The sequence below is a fragment of the Pseudomyrmex gracilis genome, unplaced genomic scaffold (genome assembly GCF_002006095.1).
Source record: "Pseudomyrmex gracilis isolate BER0280 unplaced genomic scaffold, ASM200609v1 scaffold_242, whole genome shotgun sequence".
NCBI lineage: Eukaryota > Metazoa > Arthropoda > Insecta > Hymenoptera > Formicidae > Pseudomyrmex > Pseudomyrmex gracilis.
In genome coordinates, this window is record NW_018020826.1 from 164,516 (window position 1) to 187,811 (window position 23,296).

General features: G+C 42.3%; 1 protein-coding gene across 1 annotated transcript; it reads left to right on the plus strand.

Moving 5' to 3' along the window:
* Positions 1-22,884, plus strand: LOC109859144 (tubby-related protein 4). Its single transcript, XM_020437103.1, has 15 exons — positions 1-657; positions 5,772-5,939; positions 13,493-13,675; positions 14,032-14,139; positions 14,605-14,761; positions 14,874-15,142; positions 15,241-15,329; positions 15,464-15,598; positions 15,741-16,161; positions 16,378-16,555; positions 16,654-18,421; positions 18,503-18,652; positions 18,728-18,959; positions 19,082-19,261; positions 19,331-22,884. Exons 1-15 carry the CDS (start codon positions 562-564, stop codon positions 19,445-19,447), a joined length of 4,251 nt encoding a protein of 1,416 aa, XP_020292692.1. The 5' UTR covers positions 1-561; the 3' UTR covers positions 19,448-22,884.
* Positions 22,885-23,296: the final 412 nt, after the last annotated feature.

Below are 23,296 nucleotides of genomic sequence, written 5' to 3' on the forward strand. Positions count from 1 at the left end.
TGCACCCTGACAAGGTGGAGTAGCGTCTCGGGCGGCAAAATGGCGGCCGCGATAAGAAACAAATGATCGCGAGGGTGGTGAATCGCGACACAGGGGTGGTATAGTATCGACGGTTTTTTTTCTCGCGCAGGTGGTGCGCGAATTTCGCACGGTGTATCCGCATGACCGGGGCCGTGATAAGTCCCGGCGAGAAACGACGAGGGGAAGAGTAATCTCTCGCGAGCGCGCTTTCGGTCTCTTCGTGGAACATAAATTCTTTATATAGAAGTGAGGAGATCGTCTCGAGATTTAAAAACCACGATGGTGCTGCGGGTCAAATGAGAGAGTTTCGTCATTGCGAGACGCTGGTCGCGTGCGGACGCGCTGACGTGTGAACCGTGATTCGATTATCGATCACGGATCCGCTGGTGCATCGAGGAGAGAAGAGAGCGCACTTCGGCGCGAGAATGCTCGCGGAAGGAACGACATGGAATTCGGCTGCAAAGCGCGGTGACGGGGCTGCTAAAAACGGCGCCAATTCGATAGATTGATAAATCTGCCGATGGGAGAGCGATCGCAACCATGCATCTGCATTTTGAAAAAAACAACAACGCCAAGTGCGATTGCAATATCTTATCGCTCAGTTGGATGGGCAAAGTGCCGGACGAGTCGCCTGAGGTACGTTATTTGAAATTACCTAATGTGTGTGTGTACATTACGTATAAAAAAGAATATTATCTGCATGCATATAATAAATAATTGTGTTAACTTTGTTTTATTAATTAATGTACGACATATTATAAAAAGAATTGCAATGAGATTGAATTAAGTATCTACAAAGAAGAGACTAATTTCTATCGGAAATTACGATAGATTCTAGTTTCAAATAGATCTAATCTAGATTCAACGCTTTCAAGTGTAATTGAACAATTACACAAGAACTAAAAATATGTTTTACCGTATCTCATGTGACATTCCGCAGTCATCAAGTAAAACGAGTCGTTTCCCACAATTGTTAATAAAGCGCGACTATTAAGAAAATTAATCCACTGATGACGATGCTACACATACACATCTAAACAATTTTTGTGCCAGCGATTTTAATATTCATTACATTATCTCATCAACATTGAGAAAGTAAACAATTAGCTATTTTTAATCAATTTAAGCTTCAGTTCACTCTGCGGAAAAATCTTTCTTTTGGACTAGTCGATATTGTTATTTCCTTGCAATTTAACTGACGCTGACATCATCGGAGAAATTCTGGGGTTTAAGAAAATAGAGTATTCCTTCTAAATATACGTCTGACGGAATTTGTAATCGAAAATCGATGCTCCATATATTTGATCCAGATCATTTCTATTTCACGACACGTTTCGCCGCGGAAGCAAAGACGTTTCTACATTTCCAAGCTTGTTGAAGGAAAAATAGAAAACAAATAGAACCACACACCGCGGACGACACTGCGAACGTTAAATTAACGGGAAACAGCCGGCGCTATGTATTAAAACCAAGGCATGAATAAAAACTCAACTTCCATATACTTTGACACGTATACCCGGCCGCTGTCGTACTACGCGATGTATGACAGCAGATAAAAAACTTTTACTTGAACGAAGGCGAACAAGCTCGCCGGTGACGAATGAAATTTAATTTGTCTCGTCTTTCGTGTGAGAGAAACACTTGAGTCGGGCGACTATCTGAGGCTGAAATAATTCGTAATTTGACGTTTCGAATGACGTTCGGAAACGACCATGCGACGATACGATTGACAATATGACGATAATATTACTCGTGTAATGCGCCGTGCTCATCAAAACGTCGCGATGCTCCGATTACAAAATTACAAATCCTAACAGATGCGTACGTTACTTCTTTTTTCTTATGACTCTTGGTTTATAACTTCTTTGCAAAGACTTTCAGTCTTTTCCGTAGCATAGTAGAAAGTGGTAGAATATTTTAGACTGAATGGTGAGAGTTTTTATATGAGTTTTTAATATACGCGAATATAATTCGTAGCAAAGATTCTCTAATTTTCTGTATGTCTCTCTTTCTCTTTCTCTCTCCGCGTGACTCTCGTTGGTGAGATCTTCGCACAGTGGGAAGTTAATAAGACCATGGAGAGAGGAACGCGAGACTGCGTCAAAACAATCGCAGTGGAGGAATCCATAAGAATAAGGCATCTAAGTTGCAAGAGAGCGTCGGGAGGCTTTATGAGGGTGACAAGAGCTTCTCTCGCAGGAGGGAAGCGTCGCCGACATACTACTCCTAGGGGCTAGCAAAGATGAAGATCACGCTCGGCGTCTCGAGTGGATCTTTTTCACGAGCCCAAAATAATGAGTGCCCAAGTTTCCTGTGACGGGTTTTGTTCCGCACCACTTGCGAGAAGCATGAACTGGTACCAAGAGATATGTCCTCTTTTAAAAGCGCGAATGTTACTTCTCCGGAAGTTTTTTGCATGCACCGAGACGCGATAGATTAACGCCTCGTTGATTCGGGAGGAAAATCCTACACGTGATTTCTCGAAACTGCGTCTGGCAGTCTTTTTCTTGATAATTTTCAAAAAGTTTGCGCGAAGAAATTTTTCCAAAACGCGTTACTTTGCTCCCCTCTCTCTCTCTCTCTCTCTCTCGACTGATTGCCTCATGAACTTTTCCAGCTTGCACAACACGGTGTGCGCATACACGAGCGACGAAGATTAATCCGATTGCCGAATTCGGACGCGCGAGACAGGACGTAATCGATCAGAATTAATTAGAACCGCCGTGCTTCTTGATCGACGAGCGCGCGTGTAATTCGCTGCTAGAGATCAATCTGCACGATTTGCGATTTCAGCGGAAGCCAGCTCTCGACGCATTCGACGCAGAAAGAGAGATGACGATGAAAAGTGTGTGAAAGTAGGACGGACTCAATTACTGGAAAAATAATTGACTTATGGTTATAAACGGAGTGAAATCGATTAAGTCAATTCATCCCTCCCGGGAAAACTCGATCGGTGCGCGATGCTATTATTTTTTTTCCTCTCCGTTTGTTAACTACCGTCATATCCGACAGCAATGAGTGTATTACTCGCCCCTCGAGTGCGTGCAGATACGTAACTTCCGTCTGGAAGAAAAGGTTTAAAAAAGCCATTTATACCGAGGCGCACGGAGTATAAATTTTACATGTCTCCTCCGTGAGAGACCGTTGGAGATAAATGTCGATCCATTAGAGAGGACAAACGTGCAACGCACGCGAGCATTTTCAACGCGCGCCGCGATCAAGTGGGATTTTCCGGATGCCTCCTTCTTGCGCGCGGATGTCGGAAAAATTCTGCAGTCAGATAAATTCAGCAAGATAATATCGCTTCTCTCTCGGCGCGGCGTCGGGGGACATGCGCCACCACCCCCCGCGCGCGCTTCGTATAATCTGCAATCCGTGAGAAAATTGAGATGCAGATTTCACGCGGGTTTGTTGCATGCGCGAGACCGGCAGATAATCCACCGCCGTACGTTTCCATTATACTCTCGCATTGTGAATCACGCTCGAATCGATAACGTCATTATTGAGAGCCGTTACGCCGCTGCTGCCGCCGCCGCTGGTACGGCCATTGTTCGCCGGTAAATTGTATCGAAGCGTTTCGAGAGAAAAGCGAGCGTCACTACTATACTCTTTCCCGGTAATACTACCGTATGTTGTAAGCGCGGCACAAAAAAATCCCGCTGCTAATCGTTCCGCGTCTTCGCGCAACATCGATTTTCACCGAGCTCTTTCTATTTTTCACGGATTGTTCTCAATGTGTTTGCAAAAATTGGATTACTGTTGATTTCTCTTCTCGGCTTTCGTTCTTCTTTCGTCCTTGTTATGTTGCTTTTGTGAGTTGCAAAAAAATGAGTCCGCCCACGTGATCATTGATCACAGCGTGCGAAATATTTCTCTCATCTGTCGACGCGACGACAGAAATTCTAGATCCTCCGCTTCTGCGAAAAAAATGACAGTCTGGAGTGACGTACTTGTCGACGTCGGAACATGAATTTTTTATGACGATATTTACGAGGGAGGCATGGGAGATCTTTAGGACAATTGAGAAGAATTCGGACAAAGTGTTTTGGGATTGTGGCGTCTTTATCCGGTTTTTTGCTTCCGACGTTATCGAATAGGTCGTGGAGCAGTCAGCTATCATACAAGCCATCGAATTAATTCGCTTTGCGGTATTGCTGGCTTTGCTCGTTGTGGCTTCTTCCAGTTGTGCGGTTCCGGCAATCTGCCTCATCTCGTTACGACTATCTCGCGAAGCAGTAAATCGTATTCGTAATTATATATCATCCGATGAATATATATATATATATATATATATATCATATACGTAAATGTGCTATACAAAATACGAACACGCAAAACTTGTCTCTACGAAACCTTGTCTACGCCACGGAAGCACGAGCGCATGCACGAACTACTCACAACTGCACCATAATCCAATTTAAAATTTTAATGAAATCCTATGGTATAGAGTTTCGTGTTTGCAGAATTAACTCGCGCGTGATATTTCAATGTTCCGAAAAGCTTCATCAGGCGAATGAGAAAAATGCGCTGGTATCCGCTGGATAAAACATAATGAAAAGATTTTGCATAAGCACAAAGAGTTCAGAAATACATTGAAGAAATGACCTTTACAAACCGTTCCTTTTATCTTTCTTTTTTTCTGATATTAGCGAGGAATAGAAAGTCTTCCTCTCTTTCGTTCTTTTCCGATCAAAGGCGCGCTACTAATTAACGGACGCAGTCCGGATGTACCTTTGCAAAATAGCTATTCGATATTGCAGCAAATTGGAGGGGTTGATGTCAGCCTATCGATGGGAAGAATGCCAAGAAGGGGGACGCAAATTACTGTCCAAATCGAATATTTCCTGTACCTGCGATTGTTTCGTGTGCCAAAACCAGGCGTTAGAATAAAAACCGCGTATATAATTCTTTTTGTGCGTTGCGTAAGTTTTTCTCAAAAACAATTTCTATACTCGAAACGAGTTTGATTACATTAAGTATAATAGATTGATTAAGTAATAGGTAGTTTCATAATTATATGTGCGGGTATTTCGATATCATCTTTTCTAAGGGTTTAAGCTGCCTTAAGTAATTATGCTTATGCACGATATATGTGCGCAACCGGTTCGAAGGTGAAACCCTTTCAACATCGAAGCCCTTGTCACCTGATGCTGACATGTTTAAGTGGAGACGACGTTACGTGACGACGAATAGTAACATAGAATTGTTTAATAGCATCTTCAAACTGAGTCAAACGATCTTGCGCTATCTGATGTCAAAGAGAAATCGGTCTTAAGACCATTTGTGCCTCGATTAATTATTTGCGGTTGTTAATTCCGTATCCGTACTTCTAGACTTAGTCGAACGTGGATCAAATCAATCAAGTCTCCGAACTCGATCGAGTTTTACTTTGAGTAAGCAAATTAAAACCGTAAACAAAAAGAAACAGCATCTTGAAGATTTGACGCACCGAAGTGCAGAATCATGTGCCTTTGGTTTTATTCGAAGTCGCGTCTCGACTTAAGTATGTAGGTCGCAAACTCCACATGACGGCTCTTTTCACAGCCGTCCCAATCACGCCGCACAGAAAATTTCAAAATAACGCGATATTTATCGCGGTGAGTGACGTTGTTTCCCATAGGAATAAAAAATCCCTTCTCCCTATCGGCGCGTTAAATCCGGCACGCTATTAATCATCGGCATGACATTTCGCGCTCATAGGTACTCGTGAAAAGGTATGTGTGTAACTGGCATTTTCCTTTTATTTACAGGACGAAGGATGGAAGCTCGACCGTGCAAATTACTACCAGGAAGGATGGTTAGCCACTGGCAACGCCCGCGGCCTGGTGGGAGTGACTTTTACCTCATCGCATTGTCGCACCAGAGCCACGGAACTTCCGCTTCGAGCAAATTACAATCTCCGAGGACATCGTAGCGAAGCAAGTATCGCTCTTTTTCTTTCAACTTCCAACCGCCGCCGGCACCGTTTGAACGGCGGTGATTCAATTTTTCGGCGTTATCGAAATAATAGTAGAGATAGAATATAAAAAGAGGCGTTCTTGATATCGTTCATGTGGTTTATCTTCGCAAGACCTGAGAGGCAGTTTTGATATCTTTCGCATTCTTTATATTCTACGGCTCATAACACAGGGTAGAGCGGGAGTTGGTCCCGGAAAAGAAGCGGATACGAAAGAGGCAGTAATTTATAGACTAAATTCAAATGATAAAAATTCAATGTGCTCAACATACCGCCCACAGATAAAAAAGTACGTATATTATTACGATTTCACGAAACCGGCTTTTTCGCCATGAGCAATATTCTCCACTCGCGGATTGCTTTGCAACATCACGGAAGAAGGCACACAAGAGTTATCGGTAGGTGGCAGCCGACGTACATGCTTTATCTGCTTCATACCAGTCGTGGTATACTCGGTTACAAAATCGTGTAGGTTAAATCGACGAAGAAATTAAATGGTCGGGAGCGATAAAAGCTTCTGCGATGACGCACTGAATTGTTTTAATTTGCATCTCAATTCTTTTTTTAGAATATCATTCAATAAGTCAGTTAACGTCACTTAAATACATCTTTACGAGCGATTTGCATCTCCGATTAAATTATTATTGACACCGCCAATTAATTTCCTTGATTTCAATTTTCGCTCGAAAGTTGTCGTTGCCCCGACTATAATTACCAAGTTGGTTAATATTTTAGAACCGAAGCGATTTAATAGTGTTTCGCGTAACACATCGCTCGCTTTCTATGTGCGCGTTTCTCAGTTCCATCGGGTCCGAAACTTCGTGTAATCTCTGTATTGGTAGTAAACGGCCGCGCGCGCGCCAGAAGCAAACCAGAAGTCCTTTGTGGCCCTTAATCGATATTAAGCTGTAACGGTGCGCTTTTAACGAACTACTTGCACTTGGTGCTCTCACAAGTCCACATATCGCGCGCGAATTTCACGAGAAGACGTCTAATACCTAACACACACGCCAACTCTCAGAGCGAGCTACTGCTGCCGCCAGCTTCTCCAATATTAATATCACCGGCTTAAAATCTCGGGGGTTGCACCTCCGTGAGTTCCCATCCGCTTTCCTTCCGCGCGCGCGAACGTTATATTACATCGCATTTCGCTCGTCCCTGATCTCAGAGCTCGTCTAACAATCTCGTCAATCTTCTTTTCCGTATTTTGTTCTTGAGAGATATTCGCACAATAAGAAGATACGATGACAAATCTCCGTCCATGATGAAAACGATATGGAATGCCTGAATATGCAAATCATTATTACACGTCAAATAGTTGATAGAAAGGATAAATTGAAGTTCTCAAGTTGAAGAGCTCACGCATCATTTCTTCGCCGAGTTTTCCGATAAAACTCAGAAAATCTTTCTCCGGCAATTTTCTGATAAACCACGTTATGTACGCGCTCACGCCCGCGCGAATACGAGCGCGTTCGCGATTATAGAGCGCACCTTTCTTTCGTCCCCTATCCTTTACGAGGCCACTTCTGCTCAAGGGGATGCTTCGTGGGTGGAATACGCGGGGCGAGAGGTGGACGGAGAGAGGTCGGATTGTGTGTGTAAGCGTCGCGAGGGTACCTACTCCACGTGACGAAACAAATGAGACGTTGACGCATCTCGTGAGAAATTTACCTTCTTTATTCACTGTCCACCGAAGTGGCGATTCTTGAAAATACAAAGTACATCCCTCGACAAGAACAAATGTTATCGGAGATCAAACGGGAAGGCGAATAATATGTTGCTGGTCGTGTGAATACACAGAGAATATATAATGTGTACGGGAATCTGACGCAAATCGCGGAAGAGACGATCGTTGCAACTTCGCAAGGACGATGTTCGACGGGTCGTATCAACGTTATTACTTTCCGATAGATATTATTCGCTCGAGCTTATACGATAGCGTGTATTCACCGAGCTACAAGGTGTACAAGAGGCTGGTGCGCGATGCTAAATTGTTCGACGGCATTTAAACCAGCGTTAATTAAATTGAGATCAGCACCCCAGCGCTTCGATGGGGCGTCTGCTTCGACATGATAGCGCGCGTATGTGTGTGTATGCGCGCGCCACTAGCTCGCGTGTGCATAAGGGGTCGTGTTCATCTGTTAAACTTTCCCGGACCCCACGGACCTTTTGCCTCGTTGAGCGGACCTTAGTCAATAAGTCAACGTGGGTCTAACACGTAGTAGACGCGAGAAAGCGATCACGCGCCGAGAAAATGATACTGACAGCGGAAACCAGGTCACAGGCACAAAGTTAGAATAAGACTGATATATTTCGATACCTCTGCTATCAATTTGTAATGTACTCGAGCTTAAATTATGCAACGCGCCTCACATATAGTACGTCAAAAGCTTGAAGAACGTAAGAAAGCCTGGGTTTTCTTCTGTGAGAAATTCACACAAAGTTCTTGCGACGGTGAGAATTCGACAAAATGAAACTTATTGACGACAACGGTGAGTCTTTCTATCTATCTATCTATCTATCTATCTCTCTCTCTCTCTCTCTCTCTCTCGTAATCGCGCGCGATCAATGATTAATTCTCGCAACTTCGAAAAATGAAAACTTTTATTTCTTTGTTTTTCAATCGCTCGTTCGCGCACGAGCGATGAAACAGATGCGACGAAAGAAAATGTTCAATGAGAACTTAAAATTTCACGTCCACTCGGTCCACATTTCAGAGTTTAAAGGTAGCCGGCTGCGGTATCGATCTGTAACGCAGTGCTGTTTTAAGGCCGCGGTTCTCAACTCCGGTTTTAACCGCTGTATCTTTAGAGGGATGGGTTTTTTTTATATGTATACAATTTTTCCACGGTGTCGTTTATGTACAATGTAACATCGCAGTATTTAAAAATAGAAGACGGCGCGTTTCAAAATACATCACAAGTCGCTCCGACGGCTATTTATAAAATAAACATACACACGCACACACATCACCGATCGCACACAGCGAACCCTTAGCTGATAAGAGATTATCCTTCTATGTACACGACACTCTAAATTGCACAGAAAAGGCTATTAACTTAAACGTAATTCAGGACATAATATTTCTGTAGATCGCAGTCGACTTGCAGCGATAAGAATGTATTTTCAGTTATTTCTGTTCTAGGCCGTACCAGCCGCGTTCGGACTTTGAATCGATAGCGCGATTATATCTCTTTCTTGTACATTAGCTGTCACTTATTCAAGCGGACAATTTCTGTATTTTCTTCGTACGCAATTGTGCGCCGTTGTGCAAATTTTCTTTTCTTCCTCTATCTTTATTTGCCGAGCTCGTCGAAAATATAGTATCATATATATAATTCAGCGACAATTTCAATGGGGAAAAATGATGAAAAAATGAAGTCTCAGTAGCGGGGAAAATTTTATTTTACTTCCTGGTAAAAAATTCACGCCCAGTCTTATGCATGCCTCGCCCCGGTGAGCTTTATAGCGCAGTTCTAACGAGAGACCTTCTTAGTCGAGTCGGGGTTAAGTGCTATAATCCAAGTAAGAGATCCGTCTTGCATAATATGTCTCGTTACACTCGCAAGGCAGATAAAACTTTGATGTGTCGGCGGAGAAATTTTTCCTCTCTACGTCTTCTCATTAGCCTCTCTCGGAGGTTCTTCTTGTATATAAGTAACTACGCGGCCCATCCGAGATCTGAGTATAGCTGCTGCTGCTGCTGCTGAGCTGAGGGTCGCGCGAACTGCTGGAAAGCCGCTAATCCCTCGGGGGAATAAGTGTAGCACGCGTGTCCACCGGATGAAGTCGTTAAAACAGCACACCGTATCGTGCTGAAAGATAATCCGCGGAATATCAAACGAGCTCAAACGAGCGATATTGTATTATACGTATAAATTATTCAACCCGCGAACTCAATCCACATTATATGGACGATATCGCTTCTTCGCATGTACATAAACCGACAGAAATTCGACGATAGAAAAGCACGTTTGGTATGTAGCATCAATTAAACCGAGAACGCGCGAAATCCGATATGAATACAAATGTAATTAGCACGTCTGTAATGTTAGAAGAGAGAAAGGAATTAATATATTTATCCCATTGTTTCTCTCTTTGAAAAGAAATTCGCGTATTATTCGAAATAGAGAGAAAATATAATATTGAAAAACGCACAAAATCGATTAACAGAATGAAAAAAACCGAACAAAAAAACAATTTGCAATCAACACATGTTTCAATACGTTTGGTGCGACGATGTAAAACCACGTGTGTGTACGTGAATAACGCGAAACGGGAATTTGAGTGCGCCGAGAAGCGTATATCTCGATACGGCTCGTCATAAATCACGAGGTGAGAAATTGAGCCAAAGGACCGCGAAAGATTCCACGCGGGATATACGGCGCGTGTGGCGTTACCTTGACATTGAAAAAGAACGAGTGCGAAAAGGAGCATCATTGATTTACTAAACGAGTTGGCCGAGGCGCGTTCCTCCACTAGCTGCAGTCTTTTACCGCAATGCATTAGCAGTCAAAGGATTATATATGTATATAGCAATCGTCTTTACTCTTTCAAAATAGAAGTCGCTTGGCGAGGAAAATGGCAATATATTTTGGAAGAATTTGGAGCAAACTTTGCCTCTCTCTCTCTCTCTCTCTCTCTCTCTCTATTTCTCTCTCTGTATTTTCTTCTACTAATATACATTTCTACAGCATAAATTGGCGAGAAACCGCTGAGTGAATAATACACGATCTTCCCGGGATACGAGAGACGATCGTGCATCACATGGCGCAAGGAGAACTTCCCTTTTTACAACATGTTTTTCTCCGGAACAAAGATTAAAAAATAAATTCGCACAAAAGTATAATGTACACAAGAGAGATTTGAGACGAAAAAATAAAATACGGCGTTTCTTTTGACGGTAATTACCTCTTTTTATCGCGGATCAGACTTCTTTATATTCTTAAAATTGTGTACCGACATTGAAATATAAAAAAAGACACAAAACCGCGAACAACACATCCATGGTGGCAATTTTACAGGTCATATAACTCTCAACGAGCCCTGACGGGAAAAGAAAAAGAAAGGCGACGCGACAGCATTGTTACGCGCAGTCTCGCTCGAATCTCTACCCGCCGAGCACGTTCGGAAATACAATTACATTGGATTATCAGGCGTGGCGCGCGTTCTCATCCTGCGATATAAGCATGCCAACCGAGTGCGCGTAGACAAAAGAGGCTTGGAAGGTCAACAGGGAGTGCTATTCAGGCTTCCGGACGAAAAATGTATGGTGTGTGTGTCGGAAAATATGACTTTCCGCTGTTGTGCACGTATAACGAAAGTGCGGAGGTGGCGCGCCACGCATCATATAAAAACTGATATTTCTCTATCACGCGCTTCGTTGCAGAAATGTGATCATGATAGCAACCGGCCTCATCGCTCAAAATAGATGCATTGCGTCAATTTGTAACTTCGTACGTGCTACTTTATAAAAATGCATAATTTTGTTTCCTTTAATTGCCGGCGATATAGTTCATAAAATTGTTATTGTTTCTTGAAAAAATGTTTCAGTCTCTTTTTTGTAAATAAATACGAAAGACAATTCTCGCAAACGAGTTTGTATGTTTTTGAATTGAGCAATTTTTTTTCACATGCGAAGTAAATTGTGATGGCACGGAAAAAAATTCCAATGTGCTCATACACACAGAACTTTATTGATCAGCAGCTGCCTGACACTATCTCAGCTATTTGCCTCGGTTTTCTCGCGCGATCATGTCTCCACAACTTACAGCACACATCCCCAGACAGATTTTATTGCATCTAAAGAGCCTCGGACGAAAAAAACTTCGTTTATTCTTATCAAGTGAGATCAATTTATCGTAACACAATTTTGTCCATTGGCAACTTACTACGCGACAGAGACATCCCGTTTAAACTTATAAAAAAAATCTGGAAAAGAGAAAAAGTTGTCACTATCATCTAAAAATTTGCCAATATTTTCTAATAAAAACTTAGATAATACAATTTTATTTGAAAGAATCTTGATGTTTCATAAACTTGTCGCAAAACAAAATCTAGCTAGACGTTATTCAGAAAAGTTTCAGCCATATAAAAGTGTTGTGTTCTGTTAAAGTATCAATAACTTTTTAAATCTTTCTTCTCTATATATGTACATATATGGAGAAAAAACACAACGTGTATATCTTCTCGCCACGCGAGTCACGTACAGCATCCTCTTTCTCATTTTTCGCAGCTCACCCTAGTAACTTCGTCTCTTGCACTTTCTATCCCTCAAAGAATAGCGCACGGTCGATCAAAGCTTTGTGTGGGAACATTAATACGCGTCCTGCATTTTAGAAATCTAGAATAAAATAATAATATGACGATTAAACAGCGATTAAATAGCAATAATTTACAAAATAAAGAGAGACAATTTATATTTTATTCGCAATTATCGCACAATTTTATAGATCAAAATCTCAAATTTCACGCGTAAAAAACATAAACAAACTTTGTCGAGTACAATAAACATTGTAAAATTTCGCGTGATAGCGTACGCAATATGTCGCGCAAGTCACAATACAATACAAGATTGAATACCATACAGTTTATAACACGTATATGTACGTTTATAATTTACAATCTTTTTGTAATTGGTTATAACTTGTAAAAAAAAAATATATCCAGAGATATAATATATAAATAGTTTCCAACGCGAGTAACAGCAAGTTGTTGCTTTATGTATGTAGATATACATTTTTATTCCGTAAATTATAATTTTCCGATAAAATTCTATTTGCTGTGCCAGCACGATAAAAATATATAGATACCGTCGCTCTCGTCGCTGCCATAGAAAGCGATCGATCGATAGAGCAATGACACTTCGATTTTACATGTACATTATTTGTGATTTTATTCTCACAGAAACTTACTTCATAATTATTACTGGCAGCATCAGATAAATGTGAAAAGTGAGAGTCACATCGGACCGATTTAATCTCTTCGTGAACATATCCCTGATTACATCTTCCCCAAAAGACTGATTTAATGTTCTCAAACTCTTAGAGGTGTAAGTCGATCGAACAAGTCACGTACCTACTTGAAACGATATCTCGAAATCAGAAGACGATCAGATTTCTGAAAGAAATCAGATTTCCAGCCGAAGTACAATATTCTAATAAATTTATTTAAATATATATTCTAACATATTGAGAGTTTAATTATTGATGATTTAATTATTTGTTGATGAAACAAAATAAGCTCGATAGACAATTTTAATTAACAATAGAAATTCCTAGTGCCAATTACGACTTAGATTTGCTGTTATTTAATACCTGTAAAATTAATTACAGGTTTACGACGAAATGGCGGAGATCAATTTACGACGATATATTAAAGCTATATAGCGCGCGGCAACGAAGCTGTCTTTACAAAATACTATCATAAAATGACAGCGGGAAATTGAAGATCTTTTGCGTGAAATAACAATAGTTATCGGCTCGTAATTAATGAGATTTGCTGATCTGATTGCAGGTGATACTTGTGAAATGGAACGAGCCTTATCAAAAATTGGCCTCGTGCGACAGTTCAGGTGTAATCTTCGTCTGGATCAAGTACGACGGTCGATGGAGCATAGAATTGATCAACGACAGAAATACACCCGTCACGCACTTCTCCTGGTCCCACGATGGTCGAATGGCTCTCATATGTTACAGGGTGAATCGAAGTGTTAATTATTCACGTAAAAATAACTCGTAATTTTCCTTCGGACACGCGTTTTTCGATCGTTGCACCGCACCGTTCCGATGGCACGACGACAAGGCAAAAGAGAGATAATTCGCTTTTGTTACAATAAATTGATTCCGATAATTAAACATTTATTTGTTTTTCCGATCTTTCTATCTCGCCATTTCGTTTGAACTGCGTTTCATTCAATGTGACACAAAACGCTTTTCAGAGATTTAAAAAAGTTTACGTATTTATTTACGACCGTGCTGTAAAACGTACTATTGTATCGTACACGTTTTCCGCGAAAGGTTTTATCTGCAGCACTGCGCGATGTTTTATTGCAGGATGGTTTTGTACTGGTCGGCAGTGTCGGCGGTCAGAGATATTGGTCGTCAATGCTTAACGACAAAGCGACGATAACTTGCGGCATTTGGACACCGGACGATCAGCAGGTTTGAAAAATATAGAATTTTTTTTTTTAAGTTCCAAGTTTCTTTTCGAAATTTTTCGTAAAATTAAAAGTTCAAGAGTTTTTACATTTAATTGATGTTTTAATTGATTAGAAAGAATGCAATGTAAAATCGTCGAGAGAAAGAAATTAATTAAACCTGAAGTTTGCTCATTATAAATCTGATTATCGTCTTTAATAAACTGACTGCGACATAATTAATAATACGAAAAAAAACTGCTCGGCGCGTGAAACACGATATAGCAGTGTCTTTTTCTAATAGAAGCATTTCCCGAGTATTCTGGGGTAGTGTTACACTCAATCATTGCTGACGGCAACTCGAGGGCAGGTTAAAAGCTTCTCTTTATGATCTTCTCTCTATCGATGAAAATGTCTACGACTGTTAGGATAAGGCAGAGAAATCAAATGATGTTACTCACATTTCCGGCGTTTTTTCTCTGACAAAAAGGTCTATTTCGGCACTACTTCGGGCCAATTAATCGTGATGGACGTTCACGGAGCTATGGTATCGGAGGTGCAATTAGCGGCCGGTGTCACCTCGATGGCCTGGAGCGCCGAAAAATTCACGATGGAGGAAGACGAAACGTGCGATCGGTCGCAAAAAGGTATTAATCGCGGCTTTTTTTGAGGAATGGATTTTTGATAAAAAAAATCGCGTTTTCGAAGAATCGCGATCGAGATGCATTTAATGCATTTACGATATATGTGCAAGCGCAGATGATCGAACCTATGTACTGGCCGTTTGCCTGGCCGACGGCACCGTCGTCATGCTGCGATCGTTCGACGACGTATCGCCTATCACAATACGCAGCAATTTGAAGCCGCCTCTGCACGCGGAATGGAGCAATTCGAAGAAATTGCTGGCCATCGCCGGCACGAAGGAAACCGACGTCCAGCAAGGCAATTCGCAGGAGTACACGAATCTCCTCAAGTTTTACTCGGTCAACGGCACACTCATTTACACCACGGAGATTCCGTACACGCAAGTACGCTAAAAGAACGATTGTTCCGCATTGCGTGATGTACAAATATATATTAAAATGTATTTATTCCGCGATGTTACTTTTTATGGCCCACACCACAGTGTCCCGTATCAGCATTGACGTGGGGACATAACGACAAGCGGCTTTTCGTAGCGACCGGGACGCGCGTGCACACGGCATGGGTCTCCAGGTGATTCTACGATTTTTTATTTCGTTCCCTCGGACACACGCGCCTACCGAATATATTTCGTGGCTATTATTTCCGTCGGATTAATCACGCGTCTGTGAATACATTGAAGTAGGTATTGTATTTATTTCTTGCAGGAGAGTCGGTTCGCTTCAACTGTTGTCGAGATTAGCAGTGAGAGCGGCACTCACGAGGGAATCCAGCGTTCAACAACTTCCATTACCGCCGCGATTAAGAGCTTCGGTGGCCGCTCTTTTCGCGAACACAATACGGTAAAAAAAAAAGTTACTTTACGAGAGAATTACGAGTTTTTCAACTCAAAAAAAAATAAGTTAAGTGACGGAGAACAAGTGTTTCGCCAACAAAAAGGAACGCCTGGCGGATCCGGATGTAGAGCCGTTGTGCATTTTTCAGATGTTCCGTGCCGGAACCGAGGGAGCTGCGACGCTTTGTGTCAAGGCCGCCGCCCGGAGGCAGTCGGTTGCACTGCACAATGCTCAGACACACTGTGGAACCGGTGCCGTACTACACGCTGTACCTAGAATATTTGGGCGGTCTTGTGCCGCTTCTGAAAGGCAGACGCACCAGCAAGATCCGGCCCGAGTTCGTGATTTTCGATCCGCAGAGTCAGGAAACCCTGCAGGTGTTCGACGACATGTCGCACTGTCCTTGGTGCAGCGACGGTTCGGACACCGAAAAGGATACCGCGGATCTGTGCGGTTCGCCCCGATATCGAAAGAAGAACAGAAAGAAACGGGAAGAAAGATCGAACGACGACGCGATGGAACGAGATGAGAGAACGCACGACCTCACGTACACGGACACGTTGCCGGAGGTACGCGTGTACATCGCTTCTATTTATATCGCCGTTATTAAAACGCCTCATTTTATTACCGTACATAGAATTGCATCCTCTCGACGTAAATAAATCGCACGCGAATTTCTGACGAGCCCCTCCGTGTTTCAGAGGAACGTACGCTCGTTCGCGTGACAAGCGGGCGCGACGGTGTGTTTGTCGTAGGGATTTCTAATGCAGCGTATCTGTCCGCAGCACGCAAGGCTGGTCGAGGTAACGTCCAACATCTGGGGCACGAAATTCAAGTTTCACGGCTTGGCGGATTCGATCCCCGCTAACCTAGGTCAGGTTACTTATCGAACGTCGTTGCTGCACTTACAACCGAGGCAAATGACGCTCGCAATAACGGAACTTCGGGATGATCTGCCTGCAGGTGATTATTGATGTGGTTTTTTTTTAGATCTCTATTGGAAATATTACAAATATTTAAGGCACAAATTCTATTAAGAATGTAATTCTCATTCTCACTAGGTCCAGATCCGACATTCAATCCCAATCTGTTCTCCGAAGACGAAGAGGAATGCTTTCAAGAAGCGAGCTCGAGAACCACTCCGGATACGCAATTGCCGCCGATCGCGCCAATGACCCCACGTACCGCTCGACTGAATCATCCGAATCGTCCGAAATCTCAGCTCGCGAATCAGTTCCTGGCGAAAGAGAATTTGCCGACGTCGATGGGGAAAACCGAGCGCTACGACAGCGAGTACATGCCGTATATGGATCTGCAGGACATTGATAATTTGTACGAGAACATCAGAAACGCACCCACGAATACTTATCGGACACCACCGAGACACAATCCGTCGAGATGCTGCGACGTACCGGCGTTGCAGTCACCAAAAAACGCGGTGGCGCCCACGCAGACGCTGATAGCGACCTCGACCACGGGTGCCGACTACGCCAATAGTATTCAAAGAATGAAGAACGTGCTCGCGGATCAACAGGTCGGTGTAGCGATGAAGAAAGAGCTGGAGAACAACAAACTTAATCAGATCTCGCAGGACGACAAGCCGAGCTTGTTGTCGGTTTGTCCGACAAGCATCATCTCTACGTCTCTGCAGAACGGCCAGACGCTTAACGCAGAAGCGTCGAGTAGTCGGTACATCTCCCAAGTGCCGATTCTAAACGGTCTAGAAAGCAGTGAGTGCACCTCTCCTGCGCAAACGGTGTACATAAATGGTCTAAGTAACACGACGTGTGAGTGTAACGTCTCGACTGCGTCGCACTCCGTCAACAGCGTTCCGACGCAAAGCGCTCACAGTTTTACACATAACAATAAAAATAATCAAAACAGCGCGACGAGCCTGAACACGACTACGAACAGCGCTCCACTCGGGCAAGCTTCCAGTTTATTCGCTAAGAACGGCGCGCACGGAACGGTGTCGCCGGCGTGTTCCTACCAGTTTCCAGAGAACATCGATCAGTGTTTCGGATCGTTGTACTCGCAGTACTTAACAAAGCCCAAAGATCCCAAGTGCCACACGTGCTGCGGAAAAACGAATCCCGGCTACGTAAACACCGCCGCGACACTCACTGTCAACCCCGAGGACGATCTGATGAAGTTCAGCGACGACGAGAATCGCGAGAATATTGCCGAGAAGATGACAGAGCAGTCGCGCGGCGTCCACAGGACCTCGACGGTGTTCAGTATCGGTCTGATGTTCACAGACGAATCGATAGTCCGCAGCTGCAGCGTCGGATATTTGGATCTGGTGGACCATCAGTTGGTCCCGTGCGATCTAGATCTGAGGTTGCCGAACAAGAGACTGGTGTTGGTGTCGCGCAAAACGAAACGACGGAAAAGGAACAAGCCCCATCAGCAGAACGCGAATCAGTCAAGCACGAAACCGCCCAGACTTCGCAATTGCGGCAAGTCCAAGAGCCTCGACTCCAGCGATATCTTCCCGAGTAACGAGCAAATAGCTCCGTCGCAATTGCCGAAACACGTGGAAGAGACGGTAGGAATGACCAGTTCCGAAGTCACTGAGGTCGCCGAGGTCGCCGAGGTCGCCGAGGTCGCCGAAGTCGCCGAGGTCACCGAAGTCGCCGAGGTCGCCGAGGTCACCGAGGTCGCCGAGGTCGCCGATGCGACAAAACAAAGCGAATCCGTGGAATCGCCGAAAGACGTCAAACTCGCGCCTACTGAAAAACGCGAGGAGTGTAACGCGCACGCAGCTGCATGTGAAGCCACTGTCAGAGAAAAGCCGAGCCAGGCGGAAGCCGTCCCATCTACCGCGATGTAAGTAATTAATTGCGATAAAAAAATAACAAGAAAATGTCTTCGAAGCAGCTTTAAGTAAAAAAGTTGATTATATTGTAGAGGATCGAGTCTGAATGGATCTTTCGCCTCGTCGCTCGACGGTCTCACCGAGAGCATTCAGGACTTCGATGAAAGTTTTTCTTCTTTGCCACCCTCTCTACCGCCCTCTCTACCACCCTCTCTGCCTCCTTCACCTCGACCGTCATCCAGGTAATATATTATGTTATCGAACGTGTATATATGCGCGGATCTTTAAGTAAGTTACTCATATCCACTCGATAACAGATTGCCGAGAAGTTCTCCTAACAGCCCAGCGCCGTCCAAGAAAGGGAAAAGACCGGCGTCAGCTTCTCCGATCAGAAGGAGGCTCTTTTTGTCGAGTCCGCTGTTGAGTAGACGAATAAGAAAGAACCGCGGCGAGAGTTCGGACGAGGAAGGGCTCCTGCAGGACGATTCGACGTCGACGAAGATTTATCGGGACTTGGAAACGTTCCAGAAAGCCCAGCTACGTCAGAAGGTCCGTATTGGAAAATTGTATTTTCAACTCGTAACTCGCCGTATATATGCGGCGTATGTTTTATATGAATATATATATATATGTATTTTGCGCGAAGAAACACGGTGAAATGTTGTTTACAGCTCAGGCAGAGAGGAGCTGGAGTCTCGAAGTCAGAAGCGATAAGGCGCGACGCGCAACTGGTGATGCACAATAAAGCACCCATGTGGAACGAATCCAGCCAAGTGTATCAGCTCGATTTCGGTGGCAGAGTAACTCAGGAAAGCGCGAAGAACTTTCAGATTGAGTACAAGGGTAGACAGGTAAGAATTCTTTCTTTTCTCGTCGCGCTTACAATTTGTCTCGGATGAAAATATCATCGAAATTTTCAGGTGATGCAATTCGGACGAATAGATGGCAACGCGTACACGTTGGATTTTCAGTATCCGTTCAGCGCTTTGCAGGCATTTGCCGTTGCGTTGGCGAACGTCACGCAACGGCTCAAGTAATTGTGACTTTTTACACGTCTGAATTACGTGGTAAAAACTGACTTCGCTAAATGTATCGTACTTATAATCGTGTGCCGAAAAGTAAAAAAAAAAAACTTCGGTCTGTAATGGATAAAAAAAGTTTGCAAAAATGATCAAGATCACGAAAAGCTCCGTTCGCGCAAGTTCCGACAGTTGATTATTCAAAGCACAGTACGTATCGATAGACTGATTCTGACACACACGCAATTCTCGATTACGCATCATCGATTCTTCTCGCGGCAGAATGAAGAATTACCTATCGAGAGAGAACAACGTCGATGTTCGTCGGGAACGAGCGAATTTTCATGTTTCGGGCAATGTGCAAACGAAGTAAAGCGAGAGAGAGACACCCACACACACACGTTGATGCGCTGAATGCAGTTGCGAGCGATTTGAATTTGAGTGGAACACAAAGATTTTGCGACAGCTAAATGTAAACGTTTTGTTGAACGCTTTTTCGTCGTACCGTCCAAAATATTTCGTTTCTCCCAATTTCGAGCGCTCAGTTTTTGTATAGTTTATGCGACACGTTGGAGTCTAGTGACGCTGTTGACGGTTCACTTCGTTCATTTTTGCGGTCAGCCGAGTGTGTATTCGAATTTTATATATACACATATACTATATATATATATAGATATATAAATAACATTATTGACAGACTCGCGCAGTACGCGAGAGAGTTTCATGTTGTTCAATTAAATGTTTCTTACGCGTTTGGTGAAAATAACGATAATAAAATGAAACAAACGATGAATAAATGATAACGATAATAATACTACCAAAACGATAATAAAGAATAACGATAGTAATATAATATAACGTTTGACGTCCGGCCTGTAATGGTCTCCGCCATTTTAACGATAAACACAGGACAGACTAATTTTTAAGAAAAGAAAAATCAAGAGATCATTGCAGAAGTACGCACGTGTGTATTAATGGGAGTGTGCGCATGAAGGCGTATGACCTAAGTCGTCTTGTAACACTAACATACTTAAGTAAAAAAACGACCCGATTCGCACGATCACCATGGTGCTAACTTCGTCGATATCGAAAATTATTACGGTCACGATCGATATTCAGGCCTATGTGACACACAAAACAGATGTGTGTCAGCGGTTTTGTCAGCAAGAAAAAAAACATTCACCGTACCGAGTTCCGTGACTGGGGCGCCCGAAACAAACAAAAGACACAAAAGATTCTACAAACGATACGTAGGTGCGTCACAAATCTGCATTGCTGCGCCGTACGTATGTATGTACATATATAAATGACCGAAAAACATGCAAGATTCACCGTCCGCTGTGCAGGAGGTCGTGACTTTAAAGAGTCAAGGTCAATTTCCTCTCTCTCTCTCTCATGCAGATTAGATAAGGATCGGTTTTAGATCACGAGACACGTGCAGAAGGTTCGAGGTCTTCTTGTTCTTTTTTTTATTCAATGCCGATGCAACTGTGCGTCAGACAAGAGATCTGAGAAATTACATTGTATGCAATGTATAGTCTATATATTTTCTCCACGTGTGCACTTTTGATCGTTGTAAACCCGCGTGCTGCTCCGCGAAACATCAGGATTTAGAGATGCCTTTATATCGAATCGTGCACAATAACATTCTATGTACTTCACATATATATTCGCATCTTGGTTTCGAAACGTCCCATTTTCACGAGCGCGATGTTATTTAGCGCGATGATAGTCGTAGAATCTCCCTCGCCACACGGATCGTCGAAGTACAGAACGGTAGGTCTCGTATGATTACAAAAGAGATTCACTTTTTTTCTAGTCGTCTTCATTTTACTATTCTCGTCTTCACCGCTATTTTAATATGAATCGCAAATTTATGCGGGAAAGATGATCGTGTATATTGAATTTTTTTTCGAGAGGTTTTTAAGTGAAATCGGAGTGTCGATTAATCGGTACGAGCTCACGAGTTACTCGTAACGATATAACGAAAGGATTTTTGTACTCCGCAGAGATTTCTCTTTCAGTCGCGAGCGTATGATACATTTACTGGAAAATTTTTAATATAACTGTACGATTGTAAAGTAACGTAAAGTTATCGCCATTTAATTTAACTCTTAAATATTGCCGAAAAGAAAAATAACACAACAGAAATATTTTTTTCAAAATGAAAAAAGAGAATCAGAGAAATCATTTAAATAGTAACACGCGCACGACTGAGGCAATTCTGTGCTGTCCTTGCGTCACACGTCACGTGAATTAGCACCTCATTCATCATTAATATCCACTTCCGATCCGAACATATCTCATTTATTGCGTAGACATTGCATTCCACAGATTCAGCCGAGCAGAGCGGACTTGAGTCACGCAAGTAAATGAACATAACGTTACATTGTCGTAATTAAGGCCTCTCCGAACTCCTCGAATTTACACGAGCGGCGATTTTCTATGCACGAAAATCAATCGGCAGAAACAATTGCCAGTGAATGCGAGTTCTTGAATTGTGAGTTCACTCGTAATACGTATTCCAAATATAATCGGAGGATCGCGTGTAAATTCGAGGATTGTTGCGTACGAGATAAGACGAGGTGACGGTTTTTACTAGTCAAATAATCGATGCTGTGATTATATCCGTACACATATAAAAATGAGGGAAGAGATATTATACGCGTAACTTCTTTTTGTAATCTTCGACGACTTTAGCGCATTATTGTGTAGAAAATCGCGCGACGCTTCAACGCCGTTAAATAGAGTGCCTACATTTGCATTCGACGAAACCGCCTATTTAATACACAGGATTATAATACTCGACGTCGAATTTTCAATCAACACAAATTGATGATGTAGCTGCCTCGTATGGGAAGGCTTGTCGTTATTTTCACGCGTATTATTACACATAATATTTGCACATTCGGGCCATGTGTTTTCCCAGGATATGATAGAGCGAGCAAGAAGATTTACACAGGATATATGTAGAGTAAATCTCTGTCTCTTCCTCCTCCTCTTCTTTTTTCTCTTCTTTTCTTCTTTCTCTCTCTCTCTCTCTCTCTTTCTCTACTAAAAATTATTTATTAGTCAGTTTTTTACAAACGCGTATTATAGACATCTAACACGTGACTGAGCTCCAAAATGTTCGGCCTAGCTTAAGTTGTATCTATAGATGTGTAACCCTCTCTTATCTCTCTCTTTTTTTTTGTTTTGCTCCAATTTTTTCTCTTTATCGATGTAGCATTAAAACTGTGCTTTAAACAAATGCTATATGTAAATTTTACGACTGAGTATATTATAAGGAGATTCTATATATATATATTGTATCTGATTGGAACGATTTTTCTTGTATGAATGACATAATATTGTTAATTCAGTTCTTGCCTTAGTGCTAACGATAATTCTGTATATGTGCAATGTAATTTTGTTACCAAATACATTAACGATTATCAAGACTATTTGTAAATAAAGACAAAATATTATGCGTATAAAAATATTATGCTAAAATGCAATTTAAATTTTTAAATCCTACATATTTGTTTAAAATAATTATTATTTAAACTCGATATTTTTACTTTATTATATATAACTGTATGTATATATAAGTATATTTTATATCTGTATACGTACATATAACTATATTCTTATATTTTATCTTTGATAATGCTTCTTTCATTTTTCTTCTTTTTAGTATTTAATTGTTTATTTTGTTTGATTTTGGTCTTTGTTCTCTTTTTTATTTATCTCCTACTGTTTCTACTGTTACTTACCAAGAGGGCGTTAGTGAATACACTCGATTTATGCTTAATAATATGATCGGGATTGCGTTCCGTTTTATCCAGTACTGAAAATTTATAGTTCACGTGACAAATATTATAGATT